Source organism: Cenococcum geophilum, assembly GCF_001692895.1.
Source record: "Cenococcum geophilum 1.58 unplaced genomic scaffold K441scaffold_28, whole genome shotgun sequence".
NCBI classification, from domain to species: Eukaryota; Fungi; Ascomycota; class Dothideomycetes; order Gloniales; family Gloniaceae; genus Cenococcum; species Cenococcum geophilum.
The window spans coordinates 946,091-965,481 of NW_027137586.1; the positions used below are offsets into that span (position 1 = coordinate 946,091).

A 19,391-nucleotide genomic window follows, 5' to 3' on the forward strand; every position below is an offset into this window, starting at 1 on the left:
GCGCGCTGTAACTTTATTCTACTAAAATGCTGTATCTGATTAAAAGAAATCCTATTTGTTACTAGGGAGTACAATGAGAGCTTGCTAGTATGGTTGGGAGCTGCTGAAGCTACTGTAAGTTTATGAAATGTCCCTGCATCTTACGGGTGGTCTTCTGAGGGTCTGGAGTTCGTTTGTCATTGGTCGAGCTATGAAAGGGTTACATTGCAAGATTGCGAAAACCCGAGACTAAGAGTGTAAATGGAAGGTGCAATGCTCAGGGAAGCCTCCATCAACTAGCGAGTAGGTCGTGTTGGGAAAGGACTGTAGTGGCAGAGGGAGGTGCAGGTAGTTGGGTTCGAGATGTACGCCGTGAGCGGCAGGTGGAACAGTTGGCTCTCGAAAATTTTCATATGATAGTAAAAGACATAGTTGGACGGTGCATTGGTGGATATTATTTAAGGAGGTAGCTCACTGGCTGCTATTGGACGTAATTGAGGGATTGGGCGCGTATACTAGCCCTAAATTTGTTCATCCCACTTGACGCGGCCTGGGGATGAGACACGTGATTTCGCGCATCCATGCACCCTCGGGCCATTACGCGATGGTGGTGACCGTGCATTCTTGGATGCTGCAAGTTTAGCATAGGATCAATTAGTAGAGCCGCTCTGCTTTACGTCTGCGCTGCAAGACCCGCTGTCTGAATCATCGCGTATCCAAGGCTGCCGCCTAGGCAAAGCCTCCATTTTGGGCTAGCAATGACTCTTTGGCTGGTGATGCCATCAGTCGTGCAGGAGACAGGTGTTATGTCGCGCATATACGATCCCGTAGCTCGCATTGCTCCAAAAAAAAGCATAAAATTCACCTAGATATGCACGTCCATCCAAGTCTTCGGTTTCGAGGCGCGACTCCCAACCACCCGCATACTAACGCGTCTACATGTCTGAGCATGCTTTCCGATGAGACACTCTCAAGTGGGCCTGGGAATACTTCAATCCAACACAACTAAACCGGAAAATATTGGATTAAGTAGGTTGAAAGGATATCGGGAGCAATTCGGGCTTACAAAAGGCTCCATCATAGACATGTCAATAGCGTACGTCTGTTGCAGGACGGAGGAATTCCGGTTGCGAAGATCCGAGCTGAAATTCATAATAATCAGGAGATACCCAAGCGATATCCAAGCACAGATCCACTCTGAGTGAGAGATTTGTAACTGCTTTCGGATGTTTTGCGTGGGGCTGGGCACCGAATCACGTCCCGTGTCACCGTTCCAGGGCGCGTCACGTCATGTGTTCGGCGTTTAAGCGATGATGGACCGAGCACTCGAAAACACTTTAAGACGCGTTCTGCCTGCTCTCTGTCTCCTCTCCATCACCATCAACATCAATTCTCTCGCCACAGAATCTTTCTGCTATTTGCATCAGTTCTCCTGTTGACAATTGCCCTCCGTTAACAGCTTGAACTATATTTCAACCATGTCTATCCAAGTTACTCCCTCCAAAAAGGTACCGTCGCCACGACCGTTCCCAACCACCACAAGTATTCTTTGTACAAGAACGCGCTTATAACTAATTGTCCAACAGGCTGCCTCAGCCATCGAGTCTCTCAAGATGTCAGACTCTCCGGCAAAGAAGCTTAACTTCTCTTCTGCCGATAAAGAGAACGTCCCCATGCCCATCGTCGGCATCCCAAACATTGAGGACCCAGAAGACGCGCCTGAAGATAAAACACCCACAGTGGCTCCCACTATCAAGCCTGAGGAAGCATATGAGCCTCTGCTACAGGAGAACCCTCAGCGCTTTGTATTGTTCCCTATCAAGTACCACGAGGTATGTTTTTGTCGCGTTGCTGCCTAAGACGCGTTGGGTTGATTATTCTGAGCTTTAAGCTAACTGGAGATTCAACTATAGATCTGGCAGATGTACAAGAAAGCAGAAGCATCCTTCTGGACCGCCGAAGAAATAGATCTCTCAAAAGACATTCACGATTGGAACAAGCGTCTCAACAACGACGAGCGTTTCTTCATTTCTCACGTCCTCGCATTCTTCGCAGCCTCCGATGGTATCGTCAATGAGAACTTGGTCGAGCGATTCAGCGGTGAAGTACAAGTACCAGAGGCGCGATGCTTTTATGGTTTCCAGATCATGATGGAGAACATTCACTCGGAGACATACTCTCTGTTGATTGACACCTACATCAGTGAACCAAAGCAGCGCACTTACCTTTTGAATGCCATTGATAACAGTAAGTCCGATATTCTAAAATCTTAAGATACGCGTATCTAACGCGTCTTCTAGTTCCCTGTGTGCGCAAGAAGGCAGATTGGGCTCTTCGATGGATATCCGACAAGAACTCCACCTTCGCTTCTCGCTTAGTCGCATTCGCTGCCGTCGAGGGCATCTTCTTCAGCGGATCCTTCGCGTCCATTTTCTGGCTTAAGAAGCGCGGTCTTATGCCCGGCTTGACCTTCTCGAACGAACTCATTTCGCGTGATGAGGGTATGCACACCGACTTCGCCTGCCTCCTCTTCTCCCACATCAAGAGTCGACCAAGCCCTAAAGCGGTCGAAGCCATCATCACAGAGGCGGTTACAATTGAGCAGGAATTCCTTACGGACGCATTACCAGTCGCCTTACTTGGTATGAACTCTAAGCTGATGTGCCAATACATCGAGTTTGTTGCCGACCGTCTACTTCTGGCACTGGGAAATCAGAAATACTATAACGCAACAAATCCATTCGACTTTATGGAGAACATCTCACTAGCGGGTAAGACAAACTTCTTCGAGAAGCGCGTCGGCGATTACCAGAAGGCTGGCGTCATGGCCAGTACAAAGAAGCATGAGATGACGGAGGGTGCAAGCACTGTAGAGGCGCCGAAGATGTCCGGTGACTTCAGCTTCGACGAGGACTTTTAAACTTTGTTTTTATAGATGTACTTTTCTTTTGTTTGTACCACTCGCGCCTACTGGCTTGGCTCAACATTTTACTCTTGTTCATTTCTTCTCTGTATTACTGGAGTAAGCCGCAGCGTATCGGTGCACTGGCGGTTGAACTGTTGGAAAATCGCGGCTCCTGTTTGCATTATATCACACTTGCAGGTTGACTTCCCGGCGTTAATGGGGAAAGCTTATACTGGCTGGGAATGGGTGGGGGCGGGTATGGCTCATGTTTACTCGGGGATAATGATATACCAGCTCTATTGATAAATACTGTACGAGATTAAGATTTAGAGGAATTTGATGGAATACCTTAGTGGGACATTGAACTCGTTATGTCGGAAATCTATCTTGTCGTAGCTTTGTTTGTGAACCCATGGCTGGGAGGTCTGTAGTTTGCCTAGCAAAATATATGTGCTGGTGACGGGAAACCCTTCGTATCCAAAATGCGGCGACTCATTTACAGAACCTTTGCAAACTTCAATTCATCTCAAAAGTTGTTTCTTACCAACCGCTGAAGACACCCGGCAGTCTTTCCCTCGAGAGTTTCAAGAAAGTGTTGAAAGGCACCAACAACCCGAGGGACAACGCCCCCCAACACGCCGCCACATAATTCTTTATGTACCGTCCTTTCTCGGAGCTACGAATCTCAGGATTGAACGGCCCAAGGACGTCCGTCAGCCATAATATGGCAGTGGGCGGGCATGTTTAGGCAGAAGACTTGGGGGCAGTGAAGCGAAGGCATGCATCCTGGCATGACGTCGGACTTTGAACCCAACGCGCCAAGCCTCTCCCCCAGAATTAGTTATCCCATCCCTATTCTATTTCAAACGACACGAGCTCTATAGCCAGCTGCTCTGCAATTTCTGTCCTACGCGACCACTTCTTTCCCGTTGCTATCCTGAATCGCGACGCCAACCCACTTCCGCAGCCTTCCGCATTGCGCTACCTAAATCCCTTCTCCTTCATGAACCCCGAACCCTGCCCGACACAATATCCATGAAGCTGCTCAGGCGATGGCGAATGCCGTGCCCAAGATTCGGGTGATCAACCCGCAAAGTAAGGACTCTGCGCCGCAGAGTGCCTCCTCGACCCAGTCCCCGGTATGGGAAGGGTTGGAAGCTGGGAGGCTCATAAGGCCACAGATGAAGGGAGACCGTACGCTGCCGTCAATTATCTGATAAGACGAAAGCCATGTGGCAGAGGCATACATGAGTGAAAGCTAACGGATTGGATCGCTAGGCCCACTGTCGAGTGGAAAATCTTCCCCAACGAAGCTACGTGGACTCCCAGGTAGCCCAAGTTCACAGTCGAATGAGCCGGCGGCCCGGAATGGGAGGTTCGAGAGCCAAACTAAATCGGACGCTGCTATAGATCCCTTGTCGCAAGTATGGGCACTTCTGGAAATTTTACATGCTCGAACACGGGTGGGCTGACGTGGTGGATTTATACTTGTAGCATATCCTCAAGCGCACGCATACCACGGCAACATTACCTCAGAAGCTACGGTCGCCTACCGAGATTGGTTCGAGCCCATCTGCTAGCCAGGCTGGCGAGTCTTTCTCGGATACGAAGCAGCCAACGGATACGTCACGAGAGATAACTAGTGGGCTGACTAAGGACAAGAAGTGAGCAACGCATTTCTAACCATCTCATGAATCCAGTACCAGGTTGCGGGGGCCTACGGATTCCGCAACGTGCGTGGTCGGTAGTGCGTAAGCACAACAGATGAAGCTGACAAGGCTGACACGAAACCCCGGAAAATAGGAAAGGCGTTTCGTTTCTTAGTCGCTTCATTGGAAACAAAAGGAAAGGGGCCCTCGATGGTGCTGCCGAAGATGAATCGGAAGCGGGCGATTCGAGACCGGAAGGCATGGAAGCACAGCTGTTTTCCCAGCCGATCGACAATCTAGGATTCAGTCCTCGGCATCCGCAACCTCCCGCCTACATCAAGGTCAGGGCCCGTTTCAAGAAAGAGAAGGAATTTAATCGCGTCTTTCTGGCACAGGGGTTGCGCTCGCGAAGTGCACCTGCTGAGAAGAAGAAACCCCAAAATGGTGCGAATGCGCCTCCAACACCCTCCGGCTCTGCAGCGACGAATGATCCAACCTGGGCCCTCGAGTTTAGCAAGGATGGGAAATATCTGGCAGCTGGTGGGCAAGACAAGATCGTCCGTGTATGGGCTGTTATATCCACTCCTGAGGAACGCCGAGCGCACGAGAGGGAGGAAGCACAGGAAGAAGCTGCTGAAGACCGGCCGCTTCACCTTAGCGCCCCTGTTTTCCAGAAGAATACGTTCCGAGAATACCAAGGCCACACAGCAACCATCCTTGATTTAAGTTGGAGTAAAGTAGGGTGCATTTAACATATGTGAGATATGCGGCTAACATTATTAGAACAACTTCTTACTTTCCTCGTCCATGGACAAAACGGTGCGATTATGGCATGTTAGCAGGAGTGAATGTTTGTGCACATTTAAGCACACTGATTTTGTGCCATCCATTCAGTTTCACCCTCGTGATGATAGATTCTTTCTCGCTGGCTCGTTAGATACAAAGCTCCGACTCTGGAGTATACCAGATAAAAGCGTCGCATTTTGGAATCAGCTCCCGGATATGATCACTTCAGTAGCTTTCACGCCAGATGGGAAGACTTGCATTGCAGGGACCTTGACGGGGTTATGCATGTTCTACGAGACGGAAGGACTGAAGTATCAAACCCAAATCCATGTGAAATCAAACCATGGAAAGAATGCCAAGGGCAGTAAGATAACCGGAATCCAAACGATCAACTTCCCACCCGGAAGCAGTAACGGTGAAGTCAAGCTATTAATCTCAAGCAACGACTCCCGAATACGTCTCTATAACTTCCGAGATAAAAGCCTAGAGGTGAAATTTAAAGGTCACGAGAACAACTACAGCCAAATCCGCGCATCCTTTGCCGACGACGCAGGCTACGTAATATGCGGCAGCGAAGACCGCAAAGCATACATGTGGTCTACCGGACCAGCAGAAGGTGAAAAACGCAACCAAAGACCCATGGAAACATTTGAAGCGCACACATCTATTACAACATGCTCGATTCTCGCTCCGATAAGAACAAGGCAGCTCCTCAGCAACTCCGAAGACCCTGTATACGAGCTCTGCAACCCTCCCCCAGTCACCCTCATCTCCCGTACCGAATCCATCAACTCCTCTCGCGCTCCTACCGAGGCAGGCAGCACCCAAACTACGCCTGGACCCACCGAGCCAGCCTTCAAGCGCGTCGAAGAATCTCCCGCATACATTGCCCGCTCCGCGCACCTGGGCGGCAACATTATCGTCACCGCTGACTACACCGGCAGCATAAAAGTCTTCAGACAAGACTGCGCGTACCAGAAACGGCTCCGCACAAACGACGCCTGGGAAACTTCGTCCGTCTTTTCCAAGAAAATCAGCCCCCCCGGCGCCCTCAGCCGCCCCAGCAGCATCGCGACCCGCACGAGCGGCCGCACACGCCGCGATAGCAACAGCACGCAGCCGCCCTCGGACCGCATTCTCAGCTGGCGGCAAGACATTGCGAAAACCGGCAGCTTCGACTCCGGCAGCGGCGCCGGCAGCGGAGGCCGTGGCAAGAAAACGCGCAGCGTCAGCCCGCGCAAGAGCTTCGGGCAGATGAGCCTGGCATCCTCGTCGCGCGTGAAATTCGAGCCCACAGGCGCCGACGCCACCCCGCCGCTGCTCCCGCGCTCCTCCGCCACCGACAACCTCCCTTCCTCCGCCACCACCATAGCGTCTCCCATGACGTCCCTCTCGCTCGACCCCACCCCCGCCGACCCTTTCACCGTCAACGCCCCGCCGCGCCCGCTTACCGCTGCCTCCGCTCCTGCGTCCGCCTCCGGACCGGATCTGCTCCCTGTCCCAGCACGCGACACGGCAAACCCGCTCTGGGTCCAGAACGGCCAGTCGTGGGTGTTCTGGAACACGGGCGCGTGGCGCGAGCAGATGGCGCAGTTGGTGCCGCCGGCGCGGCCCGTGCTGAGCAAGAGGCCGAGCAATATCAGCAGCGCGCTGAGCAGCGAGGCGGAGGATGACGACGAAGATGATGATGAGAACGGAGGGGGAGGAGGAGGAGTGGGGACGGAGGAGGACGTCAAGTGCCGGAAGTGTGGGGGGACGGTTTTTAAGGCGAGGGTGGTTAGGGCGGCTGAGGGGGCGGAGGGGAAGAGGCTGGTTTGTACGAGGTGTGGGATGCCAGCGTAGAGTGGGTTGGGCTTTTTTTTTCTGACCCGGCTTGGTTTGTTGGAAGAGGTGAGTGGGAGGTTGTTTCCGGCGTTTTGCTTTTTATTCGGGAGGGTAGGTTGACAGGTGGGTGGGGGTTTGATAGATGAGCTGTTTCATCCTGGAGATGATGCATTGCGGAGCTGCTGTTTGTATGAAAAACATTTGGGGGAGCGTGTTCTGGGTGTGTGAAGTGTGTTTTGAATACAGTCAATCAATTTGGGATTATTTGTTGGGTTGGCTGTAGGAAGGAAGCGCGAGAGGCTATTTGTTTAGTCGTTGACGCTTGACATATGCTTTCGATAGGTTTCTGAAGCCCTTCCTAGGACGTGAACTGAGCTAGGCGTATGTGCTGAGCCGATTGGAGTTGACTATGCAGGGAATAGACATACGCTTTTTGATTATCGTTAGAGGGTACTTTGTGCCGCCGCGCCTAAAAATAGATCAAACGGATCGACGTCTCTTCCATGAGCCATTAAAGAGTGCGCGTAACGGGTCTCTAGATCTATGCCTTCACAGATAGCTTCAAACGTCTTAACACAATGGTAGGAGGCTGATGACATTTTTGCGGCTATCCGTTACCACAATGCTACTTAAGATAATATTCTTAAAGTCCCACTAAGGATTTCATCAACTATCCATTTATAATCCCATGCAAGTAAGCTTCCCCAATAAGTGAATAGTGCCTGGATTCGTCTTTAATGATAAATTGCATATTTCCTCCCAAAAATACGGCAACAGTGGCCCCACTCCAATGTACCCACTGAAGAAGCAGCGGCTCTGTAGGACTCGTTGTACGGACAAGTCAAAGTACCTTTTCTCTTCCAGTTCAACACTTCTGTTCACATCTTCGTGGTCCACCACATACCTACTTTGCCTTTTGATATGGTGACCAGTCGGGTCGATTAATGATCGATATAAATAGCGGAACGTATCTGGTATGCCTCGCGTTGCGATTGGTGGACTTTCTTCAAAACGGTGGTCTAATATAATGGTTCTGCCAATAGCTATTAAAGGTTCCTCTTTGTACCGTGGCTGCGACACCCTCCAGGCACAATTTATGAGAGATTTCCTGAGAACTGTAGGTAACGAGGGTGCTGGTGAGAGCAGAACACTCAAACCCTGCTGCTCCTGCTGTTGCTTCCACTCTGTCGACCTGGTGTCGATTACTACTATATCAGGGTTAGATCAGGGGGTGTCTATGACTCACCTACCTCATGTATATATAGCCTCATTATCTTCGTAGATTAACCCACACACGAGTTCTGACACACTGCTTATACAGTTGCTGTACCCCATTGCTTCCATTCCCATCCTTGGTCCCACCGGTCCCATAAGTTCCCTTGGTCCCACCGGTCCCACAAGTTCCCTTGGTCCCACCGGTCCCATAGGTTCCCTTGTTTCCACTGCTCCCATTTCTCCCATTGTTTTTCCCAATCTACTTGCTCCACTAACCGGTTCCACATTTGGGCTAATTCTTGCTCCAGTTGTTTCCATTCATTCCCCCACTGCAATTTTTTCGAATCCCAATGTGAATTCAATTGCTCGTCCAACTGCTTCCAATCCTTTTCCCACTGCTGCTTCTATTTTTCTATCTGCCTCGTTTTCTGTCCTAACCTGTTTCCACCGCTGTTCCAAACCACCACTCCCAGTAAACCTTCAGTCTCTCCCTCCATTTATTTTCGGAAACGTAGACGCACTTGACATTCCTGGTAAGCGGGTCTTCCAGATGGTTATATTGTTCCGATGTAACCTCTTGTATCTCGAGAACTTGGCCTGCGGTGTATTGATGTCAAATCTTCCTAACACCCAAAAGTTTTGCCAATACGACCGCCACCGCATACTAGCGCTGCGTGAGAGATTTGTGAGGTTTGGTGCCCATGTGGTAAGTCTGCTTCGTAGGTGGAGTGGCTGAACATGAGAATATCCAGCCTATTTTCGGTTTCTATAATAAGACTGGTAAATTGGCTGCAAACTTCCTTGAGTGACTCAGTATAATCTGGAACTAAAGCACTCCTGTCTGCCTCAGGGGCAAGTCCAAGGATTGCGTAAAAGTGGTCGCGAGCATCTGTTGCGTTTACTGTGTACGTTAGCAAAATAAGGGCGCTTAAGGGCACGTTCGATAACTTGTTTTGCCTAGGTCGACTTCACCAGGTGGGCGCAGCCAGGTCGATATGGGCGCAATCTGCAGGGTTTAAGCGCTTCTTCTAGACGCTAAAGCAGGGGTGCTTTCCACCTGGTAGAAGGCGTTGGTTCGACCTTCTAGTTAACCCACCCCAATATCTGGCCATAAACACCATCAGCTTCTGCTCCGCCAATACAGTAACGTTACGGCATTTTGCTAAGGACTCGCAACCGTTCCTAGGCATAACCCCGCGTGCTTTCGGTTTTGGTATTGACGCATCATTGAATTTATTCCCCCCTTCTGTTATTTTTTAGGAATATGTAAAAGCTATAATAGGCAGCTGGTAGAGGCATTAAGAGTGAAAAGCGATCCTTCAGAGGATTTAAAAACATGTTTATTGCAGAGAATTGAATGTATCTGTTATTATTATTAGCAAAAGAACTATTGGAGGGAAAGTAAGGCGCAAAAGGGAATCTAGAACACACCTCCTTAATAGTCTCCCTCAGAGTTATAATTTACTATTTACTTCTACTTATTTTAGCACATAGTTTAAAGTCTCTTGTTTCCAAGTATTTTTTATAAGTAACATTGTTTGCGGCTTTCTTAGCCGTAGGAACTTAGGCGAAGTGCCGAAATTTTACGAGGTGGGATTATTTATCTTATGAAGAGAGGTCTGGCGTTGCGATATAACTGCAAAGGTGGTCATGCAGTCGATTAACGTACTATCAATTCGGCCTAATGGCAGACTATAGCTTTATCAAATATGGTCCTAGAAAGATTCGCCTATAGAACTTGCGTCTGCGAAGGTTAAAGTACAACTAATCAAACGAAGCGTGAAAAACGTATAACCGAATTACGTCCCTTGATCCCTATAAACTATATAGGTTTCTTCAGCGAGTTCGCAGGACTAATACAGATTTTGAACTGCTAAAGGCCTTTGAAGACCAAAGAAAAGTATTTCAGTGGCACGGGAACGTATTTAGAAGGTGTAGCAAGCTGAACTGGATCCCAATCATTCCAGCACTAGCTAGGCTAACGCCTATGACAAGGAGACTCGTAATCCGTAGCTCAGTTCGACAGGTGAAGTTGTCCCTTACAACGTTGAAATGGGCCCTGCGGTCATCGATAAGTGACCAGCCAATCGGAGAACCCGGTTCAGTGCAAGTGCTCAATTAAATCCGGTAACGAATTCTCTAAGGACCCCAACGTTCTAAGGGATACCAATATGATACGGCTGAGTCTGCAAGCCGTCTAAGAGCGGCGAAGCTCAAAACTACATTTCGAGGGTCGGCCTGCATAAAGCCGTTGTACGCGATTCAGATATTATTTTTTCCAATTTTGGAAGCTCCTCTTCAGTCTCAGGTGGTGCCTCATGTATCCGTCGCAGATGGTCGACGAAGTCAGCTCGATGATCGAAAAGCGGTATTTTTCCCGCGCAGGAAGAATGTTTGCATTGATATTTATATCCGAATGCAAATTCTTCCCATCGAGATGTTTTTGCTCGACGCCTCCGTAGTGACACCAAAGCTTCAGCACATCCTCTTATGTCGTCTTTGTAATCCTCGCAATATTTGTCAACGGCATCCTGAATTTTTTGGAAAGATTGCTCGCCCTTAAGATTAGAATTCCAATCATTTTGGTCTAGACTCGTCGGAAGAAATTCAGGCCCAGCGAGACGACAGTATTCAAATTCCGAGTGACTGCTCTTATCGCGCATCATCTCTTCCACCACGTTGTCTTCCCAATTAGTCCGTATAGGAAAGCTATTGCGGGCTGAAAACGCCTTGGTTAGGCGTGAGCGTTTAGTCTTAACTCCACATCCAACGCTTAGCAGATAGTGTATAGGTGTCTTCACGTCGAAATGCATTGAATGAATTTCTCTATAAGCTTCCAGAGACGGGTTCATCGTCCATCTTGACCCGTCGCGGAACTTGGTGGACTTGCTACTGTTTTCGGGTCCCTGCTGAAGCTTTACGCTTTGGAAATACTGTGGGGAAGCTGAAATTGCTCGACAGACATCCACTATCTTATAAGATTCTGTGTCCTCTTTCGGATTTCGATTAAACTCTGTCATTCCGTTCTTGACAAATGGATAAGACCGGAACAAATACGGAGCCCGGAATCCTTTTTCGCCAGTTTCCATGGCTAGAACAAATCTAGAGCGTGTAAGCACGGACTCGAGCTGACAGTCTCGAAGCAAAACTTACGTGCGGCACATTCGTGGGTCAGAACCCAACGTAAGAGATTGAGACTTTAAAATATTTGATAGCGCTATCTCGAGACTTTGCGTGTTGGAGTACTTTCCCTTTACAATGGATAGCATGCGATAGTTTGACGAATGTTCTGCCATCCATTTCCACAGGTCTTTGTAGCTATCAATCGCTTCCTCGATGGTGAACTGCAATCGCCCAAGCATAACGGCGGTGATCCTTTGCTACGTCGTTAGCCACGGTCCGCAATGTTATAGTGTAACGCTTTACTCGCCCTCCAGTGCTTGTTCCTGTTATATAATCGAAGTAGTGGCAAGGCAGGAAGACTCCCTTCAATCGAGTCTCTGAACGACCTTTTTCCTTGGAGTCTGCATTGTTCTCAGGTAGGAGTGACTGTGCGCTGTAGAGGGTTCCAAAGCTTTCCTCAATTTCTCTAATGATGCTCATGAGCCTGCGGAGGATAAAGAGCGAACACAGGCCACGGATACCACCGCCATCTGCTCCCTTGTTAGTTGCAAAATGACATAATAGCGTTTAATGATATCCTACCAAGACTGAGCACTGTTTTCCTCTTCCATAAGATGCCCAACTCAAGAAGTTTCATCAAAGGATCGAGAGCTTTGTTCACCTTAGAAATCCTATCCTCTTCTGCGACACTCGGAAAAGCGGGCGGAGATGTCGCGGATCGGTTATGGAGATATATATAAGATGAGGCCGCATGACTGTGAAGTGTCGGGCTACTCTCTAGAGAGGCTGTTGAGGGCGCTTCCGTTGGTTCTGTCGGTTCTGCCCTCTGCGACGGTGGGTGGCTCACCGATGATCGCTTTTTGAATACAGGTGCCATTGATAGTGTGAAATTCCAAAGTTATACAAAACTAAGGGGCAAAGGATGTTAGATATCAGCAGTGCGCATGTTGTCGCATACTCATCATTTAGAGTGTTTTGAGGCAGAGCCCAGTGTGACTGCGCAAAACGTGTTCCAAAATGCGGCTGGAATGGTCCAGGCGGCAAAGCACACGGGAGAACGCCAATGACTCCTATTTTGCTCTTTGGGCATTCGACGGTGGTAATCTAGGCAAAATATTACAGGATTTTCTCTATCGATGACATGTTAAAGACCATATGTCGCCTTCTCAAAGGTCAGGATGATATTCTCTTCTTATGCTGCTCGGGCTGGGTCCAACCCTGGCACGTTTTTGTTAGGTAAGGCAGCCGTGCGCAGCTCCGTTGCACGGGCTACAACAGTTTCAACTAGTCGCAAGGCGCTTTCCGAAGTGATTCTGCCTCGTGGAGCGCCAAGTGGCGACAGGCTGCGGACGCCTCGATGGGAGAATGGCGCCTTGAGGCGCTAATTCGTCCCTCTCTTACAGTAGCCTTGACCAAGGCACCTGCTTTCAAGTAGACACAGGTGGGAACTTCACCCTCGAAGGCACCTTGGGGCTGAGACAATCAGTCACAAGGAAGACTCATCAATCAGCAAAAGCATACCTTCATCACGGCAGGTGGCAAGAAATGCTGATGAATATGAATGACGTCGTTATTAGCAATGCGAAACTTAATCCTAACCCCGATACTGTCAGAAACTACAGGCGGAACTTCCGGACATTTCTAGTGTCCTCTAAGGATTATACGGTCAACACTGGTAAGCTTTTATCTAAGTAGAATCATTCTCATTGCTAATAAGGGTGGTGAGCTGCCAAGATTTGTCACTGAGTACGCTCGATACTTCAACGACCACCGAAATCTTTAACAAGATCGCTAAATCATCGACGCTACCCGCAGAACGGTATTTCCAATCTCAAAAGGTTACAGTTCAAAGTCTAATACCCTGGAGCTCATCGATGACCTGCCGTAGGAACGCTTGCTGCATGACCACGTCAACAACCAACTCCGCGTCCTCAGCCTCTGACACGAATCGAGAAATATCGACTCCCTGAATGCACGCCATAACGGCGTTGTAGTAGCGTTCACCTATCGTATCTCTTACATAACTCATCAATCCGCCGTCATCGTTCAGTATTCGGTCCTTCGTTTTTCTCAGAAGTCCAGTTTTAAAGACCTCTGCTTCTTGTGCCGCCTGTTTCCTCGCCTGGTCTTTGGCTAGCGCATTTCGAGCTTCAGCTTGAGCTTGGGCTCTAGCCTCTACTTCCTTTACTTTCTTTGTAATTTGGAAGAGCTCATCTGCTGTCTTCCAGTGCGCTATTTCTAGAAGAATAATACCAAGGCTGTAGATATCGAAATCCTTGCGGTAGTGGCCCGGTGCGTTGTTTTGATAATCAGGGTGGCAGTAAATTGCCCACATTAAATCACTAGGAGGCCGTGTTGACGTAATATTGGCAGCGGCGGGCCGAGCATACTCAAAGCCTGAAATTAAAGGTTCACTAGATTCGCCTGAGAATAGGATGCTCGCGCTCCGTAGGCCTTTATGCAGCCATCCGACGGCGTGGAGGCAGAAGAGAGAAGTAACAACACTCTGTGCAATCTTGATACGCTTGTTGATTGTGCTTTTGGATTGCTCTCTCTCAAGGATCTCGAATAGAGATTCTGGTACTGCTTTCGACTGACTTTGCTTTGGAACCTTTAAAACGAAACCAAACCGGTTTCTTTTAGGAGTCTTATCCTGGAAATATCCTAGGCAATCGGGAATGCTGAGTTCTTTAGGCTTTTCTCTTTTTTCAAGCAGAGCCGACAATTGACTCAGTCGTTTCACAAGATCTGGATTCGGTCCCCACGTTGGGAACTCGAACTCGTTCTTTGGTTGAATTGGACCAGGAATAAATTCTTTCCATTCAATCCAGACCTGCTGATCACGAAATATTGCCGATGTCCGTGACCCTCGGTCCGTCTCAGCATCCCATTTGAATGTGAAGTCGTCCACCGAGTCCAGCCTAGTACCCAGATCCGCATCCGCTGCAAATACTTCTGCGTACTCAATACTGAACTGGGCCAGTCTCTCAAATAACGTTTCTTGATCCTGGGAGGTGCGGTCCTCAGTCCGATCGAGGAGAGTTGTGGCCTGAGAGAAAATACTGCTCGAGTCTATTTCAAGCTCAGGATCAGGAATCCTAACGACCTTAGCGCCTTCGAGCAAAGCCTTCATTTCCTGAACTGAGTCTGTCAACCGTAACATTGCTAGGCATGTCTCGCGGGTAGACTGTGCTAACAACTCCAGCTGGTAATCGCCCGTGGTCTGATGTAGGTAGTCGGTAAGATCTTTCAGTTTTTGAAGTGCTTCAAAGTATCTGGTTCTATCGACCATTGCCCATCTAAGGCGTTTTGGCTCCATAGCGACGTTCTTCGCCTTCTTCCCAAAGCTCATAATATGATTGATACCCCTCGTGTACTTTTGTTGTCTCTTTGGCACGTTAGGAGACTGGAACATTCCATACAAGCTAACGTCTATGCTATCGACTGTTTCCTTATCGCCAGGCTTTAGATTACGCTCTTGGGCGGCCTCTTGAGGACCCGCCGGAGTGACTTTGACTTGCGGACCTATGTTTGGCTGTGTGACGCAATCTTGGGTACCGCCGTCCGAAGTGCCGATAGGCCGGTGCTCATCATCCTCGTTCCACTTCAACTCTTTGTAGTCTTTCTGAAGACGCTGGAAGAGGGCGTTCATTTCGCTAAGCACGGCCATAATAATATGACGATTGGCCGTGTACTTCTTGTTGAATCCCTCATAGTCCTTTTTATCCGATAAACCCGCTACAACGGCCCAGTCCATGATTCGACTGTATTCGATTCGAAGTCGGAGTTTAAAGGATGCGCAGTCTTCAGGCATATTGGCTGCATATTCGAAGTATTCGAAACCTTCAGACCAGAGTTAGCACCCGCATCATGTATAGGTTGGCTTCATTAAGGAAGGGTACTATACCACGCTTCACTCCCTCGAATACTTGAATAGCCAACGAAGCTGCTCCTAAAGAGAGGGATATAATCGAGATCGGATCGGTCATCTTCTTCTCATGCTCAAACGCTGACGGGATTTGCAGGTGTACGGATTGTTTTGAAGAGGCTAATAGTAGGTATAGTAAAGAGTAATAGCGGCAAAGAACAGTTGCCTGGAGCTGGGAAGCACTCAAAGGAGCACGGTCTGTTTCCCTCCTGCATCACAGCCTCCGAGTGCGCCTTAAGCAGGGATTACAGGTATTGAATGGAGAACATGCAGGGGGCGTGTTTGTGAGTGGATGGATTGGTTGGCGCTCGGCAATTGAGTCCACAGAGGGACAAGTCTATTAAGCCTTGCGAGAAACGCCACAGGAAGCAACTCACAGAACCTTTTGCTCAGCTCCTACAGCCCCCCCAATCGCACCTTGCGAAAGGAGGCTAAGTTCTGCATTCTCGGGCTTTGCACAAACCCAGTCCGAGCTCAACCTAGTTCCCGCTCAGCCCAGTTAAACTCTATCATCTTGTCATCCTCAGGTCCTTACTCTCAGATCGCAGGTCGTATATGCGATTAATCTTGTTCTGTTTTCTTTCATAGAAGCAGTCGTTCTTTGCCAGCGTTACGAAATTCCTCCGTCAATGCTTGCTATTGACTAACCCCGGTCTACAGAACACTTCAAAGACGCCACATCTATTGTCGATACATCGCATTCAGTGAGACCGCCAGTTGCAGCTGCCTACTCTATGATGGTGGTCAGCGCTGCAACAGCTAAATCTCGCCACCGACCTTGCGCTACGGCCTCCTAATCCAACTCCATGACCCTTCACGCAGAAGGCAGTAATTCAAACTATGGACCTCAATTTCAGGACAGTCCATCCCAACACAGCACCGGCCAGAATGGGACGAAATCAGAGCCAAGACAATCAAAGTCCTCAAGCATTGCGATCGACAGCTCCAGCTCTTCTGTCTCTATTCAAGGAAGCTCAGAACAAGGGCGTCTCTTCGAGGAAACGCCGCGTGGGAGCGATAACACCTCTAACCCTCCTAGCCTTGGAGAGACGCCTATCTCTCGTAACGGCTCCCAGCGTTCTAATAAAATGCAGAGAAGGACGGAGTTTGACACCCCGCATGCAGACTCTGTGGCATCAGCTACCGAATCAGCGCAAATGGGAGGCTGTAACAGCCCTCGTCTGCGAACCCAAGAGAAAGCTCATAATCAAGCATCGCGAATGCCCCTTCCAGAGTTCCGCCGGAAGTACCGCTTTCGTTGGCCAGGTGGAAGTGGGTCAAACCACCTAGTTCTCGAGCCGGGACAGGGTCCGAAACTGGGTAAATACTTGGGGACAGTTGGATGGAGTCAAAAGGCCTTCATCGCCGCATTTGAAGTTACTAAAGAATACGGCTTCGAGGACAGGCTCGCTGCCAAGGAGATTCGTTGCACTGAGGACGATGAGAAGCGCAAAGTTTACCAAGAGATCTCAAACCTCAAATCTTTGAAACATAACCACATCATAGCGTTCCTTGGCAGTTACATCCAAGAGGAGCGGATTGGTATACTAATGTTTCCAGTCGCATCTTATAACCTTCAGGAATTTATGGACGTGGTCTCAACCTATAATAAGAACAATTGCAACGATCCTCTTGCTGTAGAACACGAACACGTACGCTTACTTCGAATATACCCTGCGTGTCTCTGTCAGGCCCTTAAGTATCTGCACGAGGTCCTAGAGATCAAACACAAAGATATTAAACCAGAAAATATCCTTATTGACAGACACGATTCTGTCATTATTACAGATTTTGGAATCTCTACAAGACATGCCGGCTCCGCAAATCCTGTCACATATGGACCCACTGGATATACCGTGAAGTACGGGGCTCCAGAGGTCATCCACGGCCAAGAAGAGGTGGGGGTAGGGCGGGATTACGATATCGACATCTTTTCTCTCGGCTGTGTTTGGTTAGAGATGGCAAACGTCATCTATGGAGAGCCTTTCGATGATATGTACCAAGTCGTTGGGAAACCTGTACCACAAAAGGATGGCGGGCCCGTAGTGGCATATCATGAATGCGCAGAGAATGTGCGCCGGTGGATCTCGCGCTTATTGAAGAAGAAGGGGAACCGAACTATGGTCTCTTGCCCTCCCTCATGTGACCAGCTTGGCACATCGAGCGTCACTCCCGTGCAAAGTTTTGATCAGGAAATGTTCGACATGATCCTGAAAATGATGTCGGAGAATCCAAAAGAGAGACCGTCCCTACAGACAGTATGGGAATTGTTGGACATGACCACTTCCCCTTGCCCACAGTGTCATCCGTCGGTAAGTTCATTGCTTGAAAGTGGTTGTTTGAATGCAACTAAAATTGGTAGATCAATCAAGACATTTCTAACCAGAGACCGCGAAGACTGGCCTCTGTTGTGTCGTTGGACCCCAACGATCCCGTGCAGGATATTGTTTCTTCGGACAACGTGCCTAAGTTGACGCTCACAGACACTACGGTTAAAGCAACCGCCTCTGAGCACAATCAAGGTTATGAAAGGTTCCTCATGGACACTCCCCCAGAGCCGATCCCGGTCCATGGTTCCTACTACAAACCCTCATTACAAGGTCCTGCAAGCTCCGGCTCGCCGCCCCAGATTTTCGATAATGTTGGAATGACGCCAGCAGCCTCTCAAGCCAGAAGCCCCTCTCCCCCAATGAGAGCTCATTCACTAGATCTCCTCTCCGTGTCGTACCAGCCACCTGGAGTAGCGCGAGAGAAGAAGACCCCAGAAAATGGATCCATCGAGACTAATGGGAGCAACGAGATACCGAACAAGTATGCTAATGAAGAATCGAGTATCGAGCCGGATAGGCCACAAGGTCACCAGGTTACTTCAGGACGTTCTCAGCCATCAGAAGATCAAGCAGCAGCCCCCAAGCCCATCATCAGGGTGTTCAGTCTAGGGCGCAATCCGAACATTAGAGAACTACCGCAAGAGAAAATGGATGACGAAATTCTCATGTGCACGGAAGAGAAAAGGATAGTCCTACTCAACTGGCGAACGAGTGGTGAAGATTGTACGTTTAGGTTGCTCAGACCGATACCATGTTTTCGCATCTGGCTAACGAATATAGTGGCCAACGGAGTCCTCATGCAGATACCTCACCGCGACCGCAACATGCGAACCCCCCAAGGTGATCTCGACCTGTGGAAACTTGTTTCCTTTCCCCTTAACGTACGCCGCTTCTTTGGCCGCCTGAATCTGATGTTCTTCAGAGGGAATTATCCGGACAGTCAGTTGTTACAGATGCCAGGCCGGCCAGGTGAACGTCATACCAATATTCGACAGCGTTTCTGGAGAAAGAGACCCAAACGGCCAGTCACTGGGCCGAGCCCTGCGATACCAGCCAATACGTCTAAAGAAGAAGCTTGCGGGGGCCCCTAAATCGCCTCATTGCCATTAGTAAAAGCCCACGAATTTGGACCAAGACCATGGCCCAGGATACCTCACTGAACAACGGCGACCATTCGCTCAGCCACTCTCCATAGGATACGTTCATCCACACACACATTCTCTCTCCCTTCCTCCCTTCCCCTCCCTCCCTCTCTCTCTCTCTCCCTCCCTCCCTCCATCCCCTTCCATCTCCTTCCCTCTCTCTCCCTCCCTCTCCCTCCCTCCCTCTCCTTCTCTCTCCCTCCATCTCACTCCTTCTCTCTCCCTCCCTCTCCCCCTCCTTCCCTTTTTATATTATGCGAAACTTTGGGGTAACTCTAAACGGTCTATTCTTAGCCGTCGCGATTTTAGTATAGCGTTCTAGAATTCCGATATTCACTGCAAAGTGCGCTTGGCGTTTGTTTATTCATTTATATATTGGAAATATTCGGATGGTTGGAAATATCACTGTTTAAATACCATGAGCGAGGCGTTTTGTTGTTCCTTGGCTGGGATTTAGGCTTACACATAATGAGTTCATAGAACGGACACTGATATTCTGCAGTTTTCTCC

The 19,391-nt window shown here is 49.2% G+C and overlaps 5 protein-coding genes across 5 annotated transcripts; 3 read left to right on the forward strand and 2 right to left on the reverse strand.

The window, feature by feature from the left end:
* The first annotated feature begins 1,348 nt into the window (after positions 1–1,348).
* Positions 1,349–3,373, forward strand: K441DRAFT_638720 (uncharacterized protein). Its single transcript, XM_067646550.1, has 3 exons — positions 1,349–1,811; positions 1,893–2,226; positions 2,280–3,373. The coding sequence occupies exons 1-3, from the start codon at positions 1,593–1,595 to the stop codon at positions 2,897–2,899; spliced, it is 1,173 nt and encodes a 390-aa protein (XP_067502670.1). The 5' UTR covers positions 1,349–1,592; the 3' UTR covers positions 2,900–3,373.
* A 325-nt stretch (positions 3,374–3,698) lies between these two features.
* On the forward strand, positions 3,699–7,573 carry K441DRAFT_661939 (WD40 repeat-like protein). The gene is made up of 5 exons (XM_067648966.1): positions 3,699–4,078; positions 4,163–4,308; positions 4,379–4,548; positions 4,688–5,270; positions 5,317–7,573. The coding sequence occupies exons 1-5, from the start codon at positions 3,937–3,939 to the stop codon at positions 7,159–7,161; spliced, it is 2,886 nt and encodes a 961-aa protein (XP_067502671.1). The 5' UTR covers positions 3,699–3,936; the 3' UTR covers positions 7,162–7,573.
* Positions 7,574–10,577: 3,004 nt separating this feature from the next.
* On the reverse strand, positions 10,578–11,720 carry K441DRAFT_678414 (uncharacterized protein; the record flags this gene model as incomplete). The annotated part of the gene is made up of 2 exons (XM_067651154.1): positions 10,578–11,460; positions 11,512–11,720. The coding sequence occupies 2 exons, from the start codon at positions 11,718–11,720 to the stop codon at positions 10,578–10,580; spliced, it is 1,092 nt and encodes a 363-aa protein (XP_067502672.1).
* Positions 11,721–13,107: 1,387 nt separating this feature from the next.
* On the reverse strand, positions 13,108–15,609 carry K441DRAFT_661942 (uncharacterized protein). The gene is made up of 3 exons (XM_067648967.1): positions 15,390–15,609; positions 13,349–15,325; positions 13,108–13,300 (listed from the first exon to the last, which is right to left on the reverse strand). The coding sequence occupies exons 1-3, from the start codon at positions 15,468–15,470 to the stop codon at positions 13,169–13,171; spliced, it is 2,190 nt and encodes a 729-aa protein (XP_067502673.1). The 5' UTR covers positions 15,471–15,609; the 3' UTR covers positions 13,108–13,168.
* A 606-nt stretch (positions 15,610–16,215) lies between these two features.
* On the forward strand, positions 16,216–18,830 carry K441DRAFT_678416 (kinase-like protein; the record flags this gene model as incomplete). The annotated part of the gene is made up of 3 exons (XM_067651155.1): positions 16,216–17,721; positions 17,772–18,462; positions 18,520–18,830. 3 exons carry the CDS (start codon positions 16,216–16,218, stop codon positions 18,828–18,830), a joined length of 2,508 nt encoding a protein of 835 aa, XP_067502674.1.
* Positions 18,831–19,391: the final 561 nt, after the last annotated feature.

What these genes read in the sequence shown, in the direction of transcription:
- K441DRAFT_638720 (XM_067646550.1), top strand. Translation starts at nt 1,593, where the DNA reads ATGTCAGACTCTCCGGCAAAGAAGCTTAACTTCTCTTCTGCCGATAAA. An exon ending in TCCCTATCAAGTACCACGAG is followed by an intron (nt 1,812 to 1,892) that starts GTATGTTTTTGT and finishes ATTCAACTATAG; the next exon opens with ATCTGGCAGATGTACAAGAA. An exon ending in TTTGAATGCCATTGATAACA is followed by an intron (nt 2,227 to 2,279) that starts GTAAGTCCGATA and finishes CGCGTCTTCTAG; the next exon opens with TTCCCTGTGTGCGCAAGAAG.
- K441DRAFT_661939 (XM_067648966.1), top strand. Translation starts at nt 3,937, where the DNA reads ATGGCGAATGCCGTGCCCAAGATTCGGGTGATCAACCCGCAAAGTAAG. An exon ending in CTATAGATCCCTTGTCGCAA is followed by an intron (nt 4,309 to 4,378) that starts GTATGGGCACTT and finishes TTATACTTGTAG; the next exon opens with CATATCCTCAAGCGCACGCA. An exon ending in TTGATTTAAGTTGGAGTAAA is followed by an intron (nt 5,271 to 5,316) that starts GTAGGGTGCATT and finishes TAACATTATTAG; the next exon opens with AACAACTTCTTACTTTCCTC.
- K441DRAFT_661942 (XM_067648967.1), bottom strand. Translation starts at nt 15,470, where the DNA reads ATGACCGATCCGATCTCGATTATATCCCTCTCTTTAGGAGCAGCTTCG. An exon ending in TATTCGAGGGAGTGAAGCGT is followed by an intron (nt 15,326 to 15,389) that starts GGTATAGTACCC and finishes CTCTGGTCTGAA; the next exon opens with GGTTTCGAATACTTCGAATA. An exon ending in TACGGCAGGTCATCGATGAG is followed by an intron (nt 13,301 to 13,348) that starts CTCCAGGGTATT and finishes GATTGGAAATAC; the next exon opens with CGTTCTGCGGGTAGCGTCGA.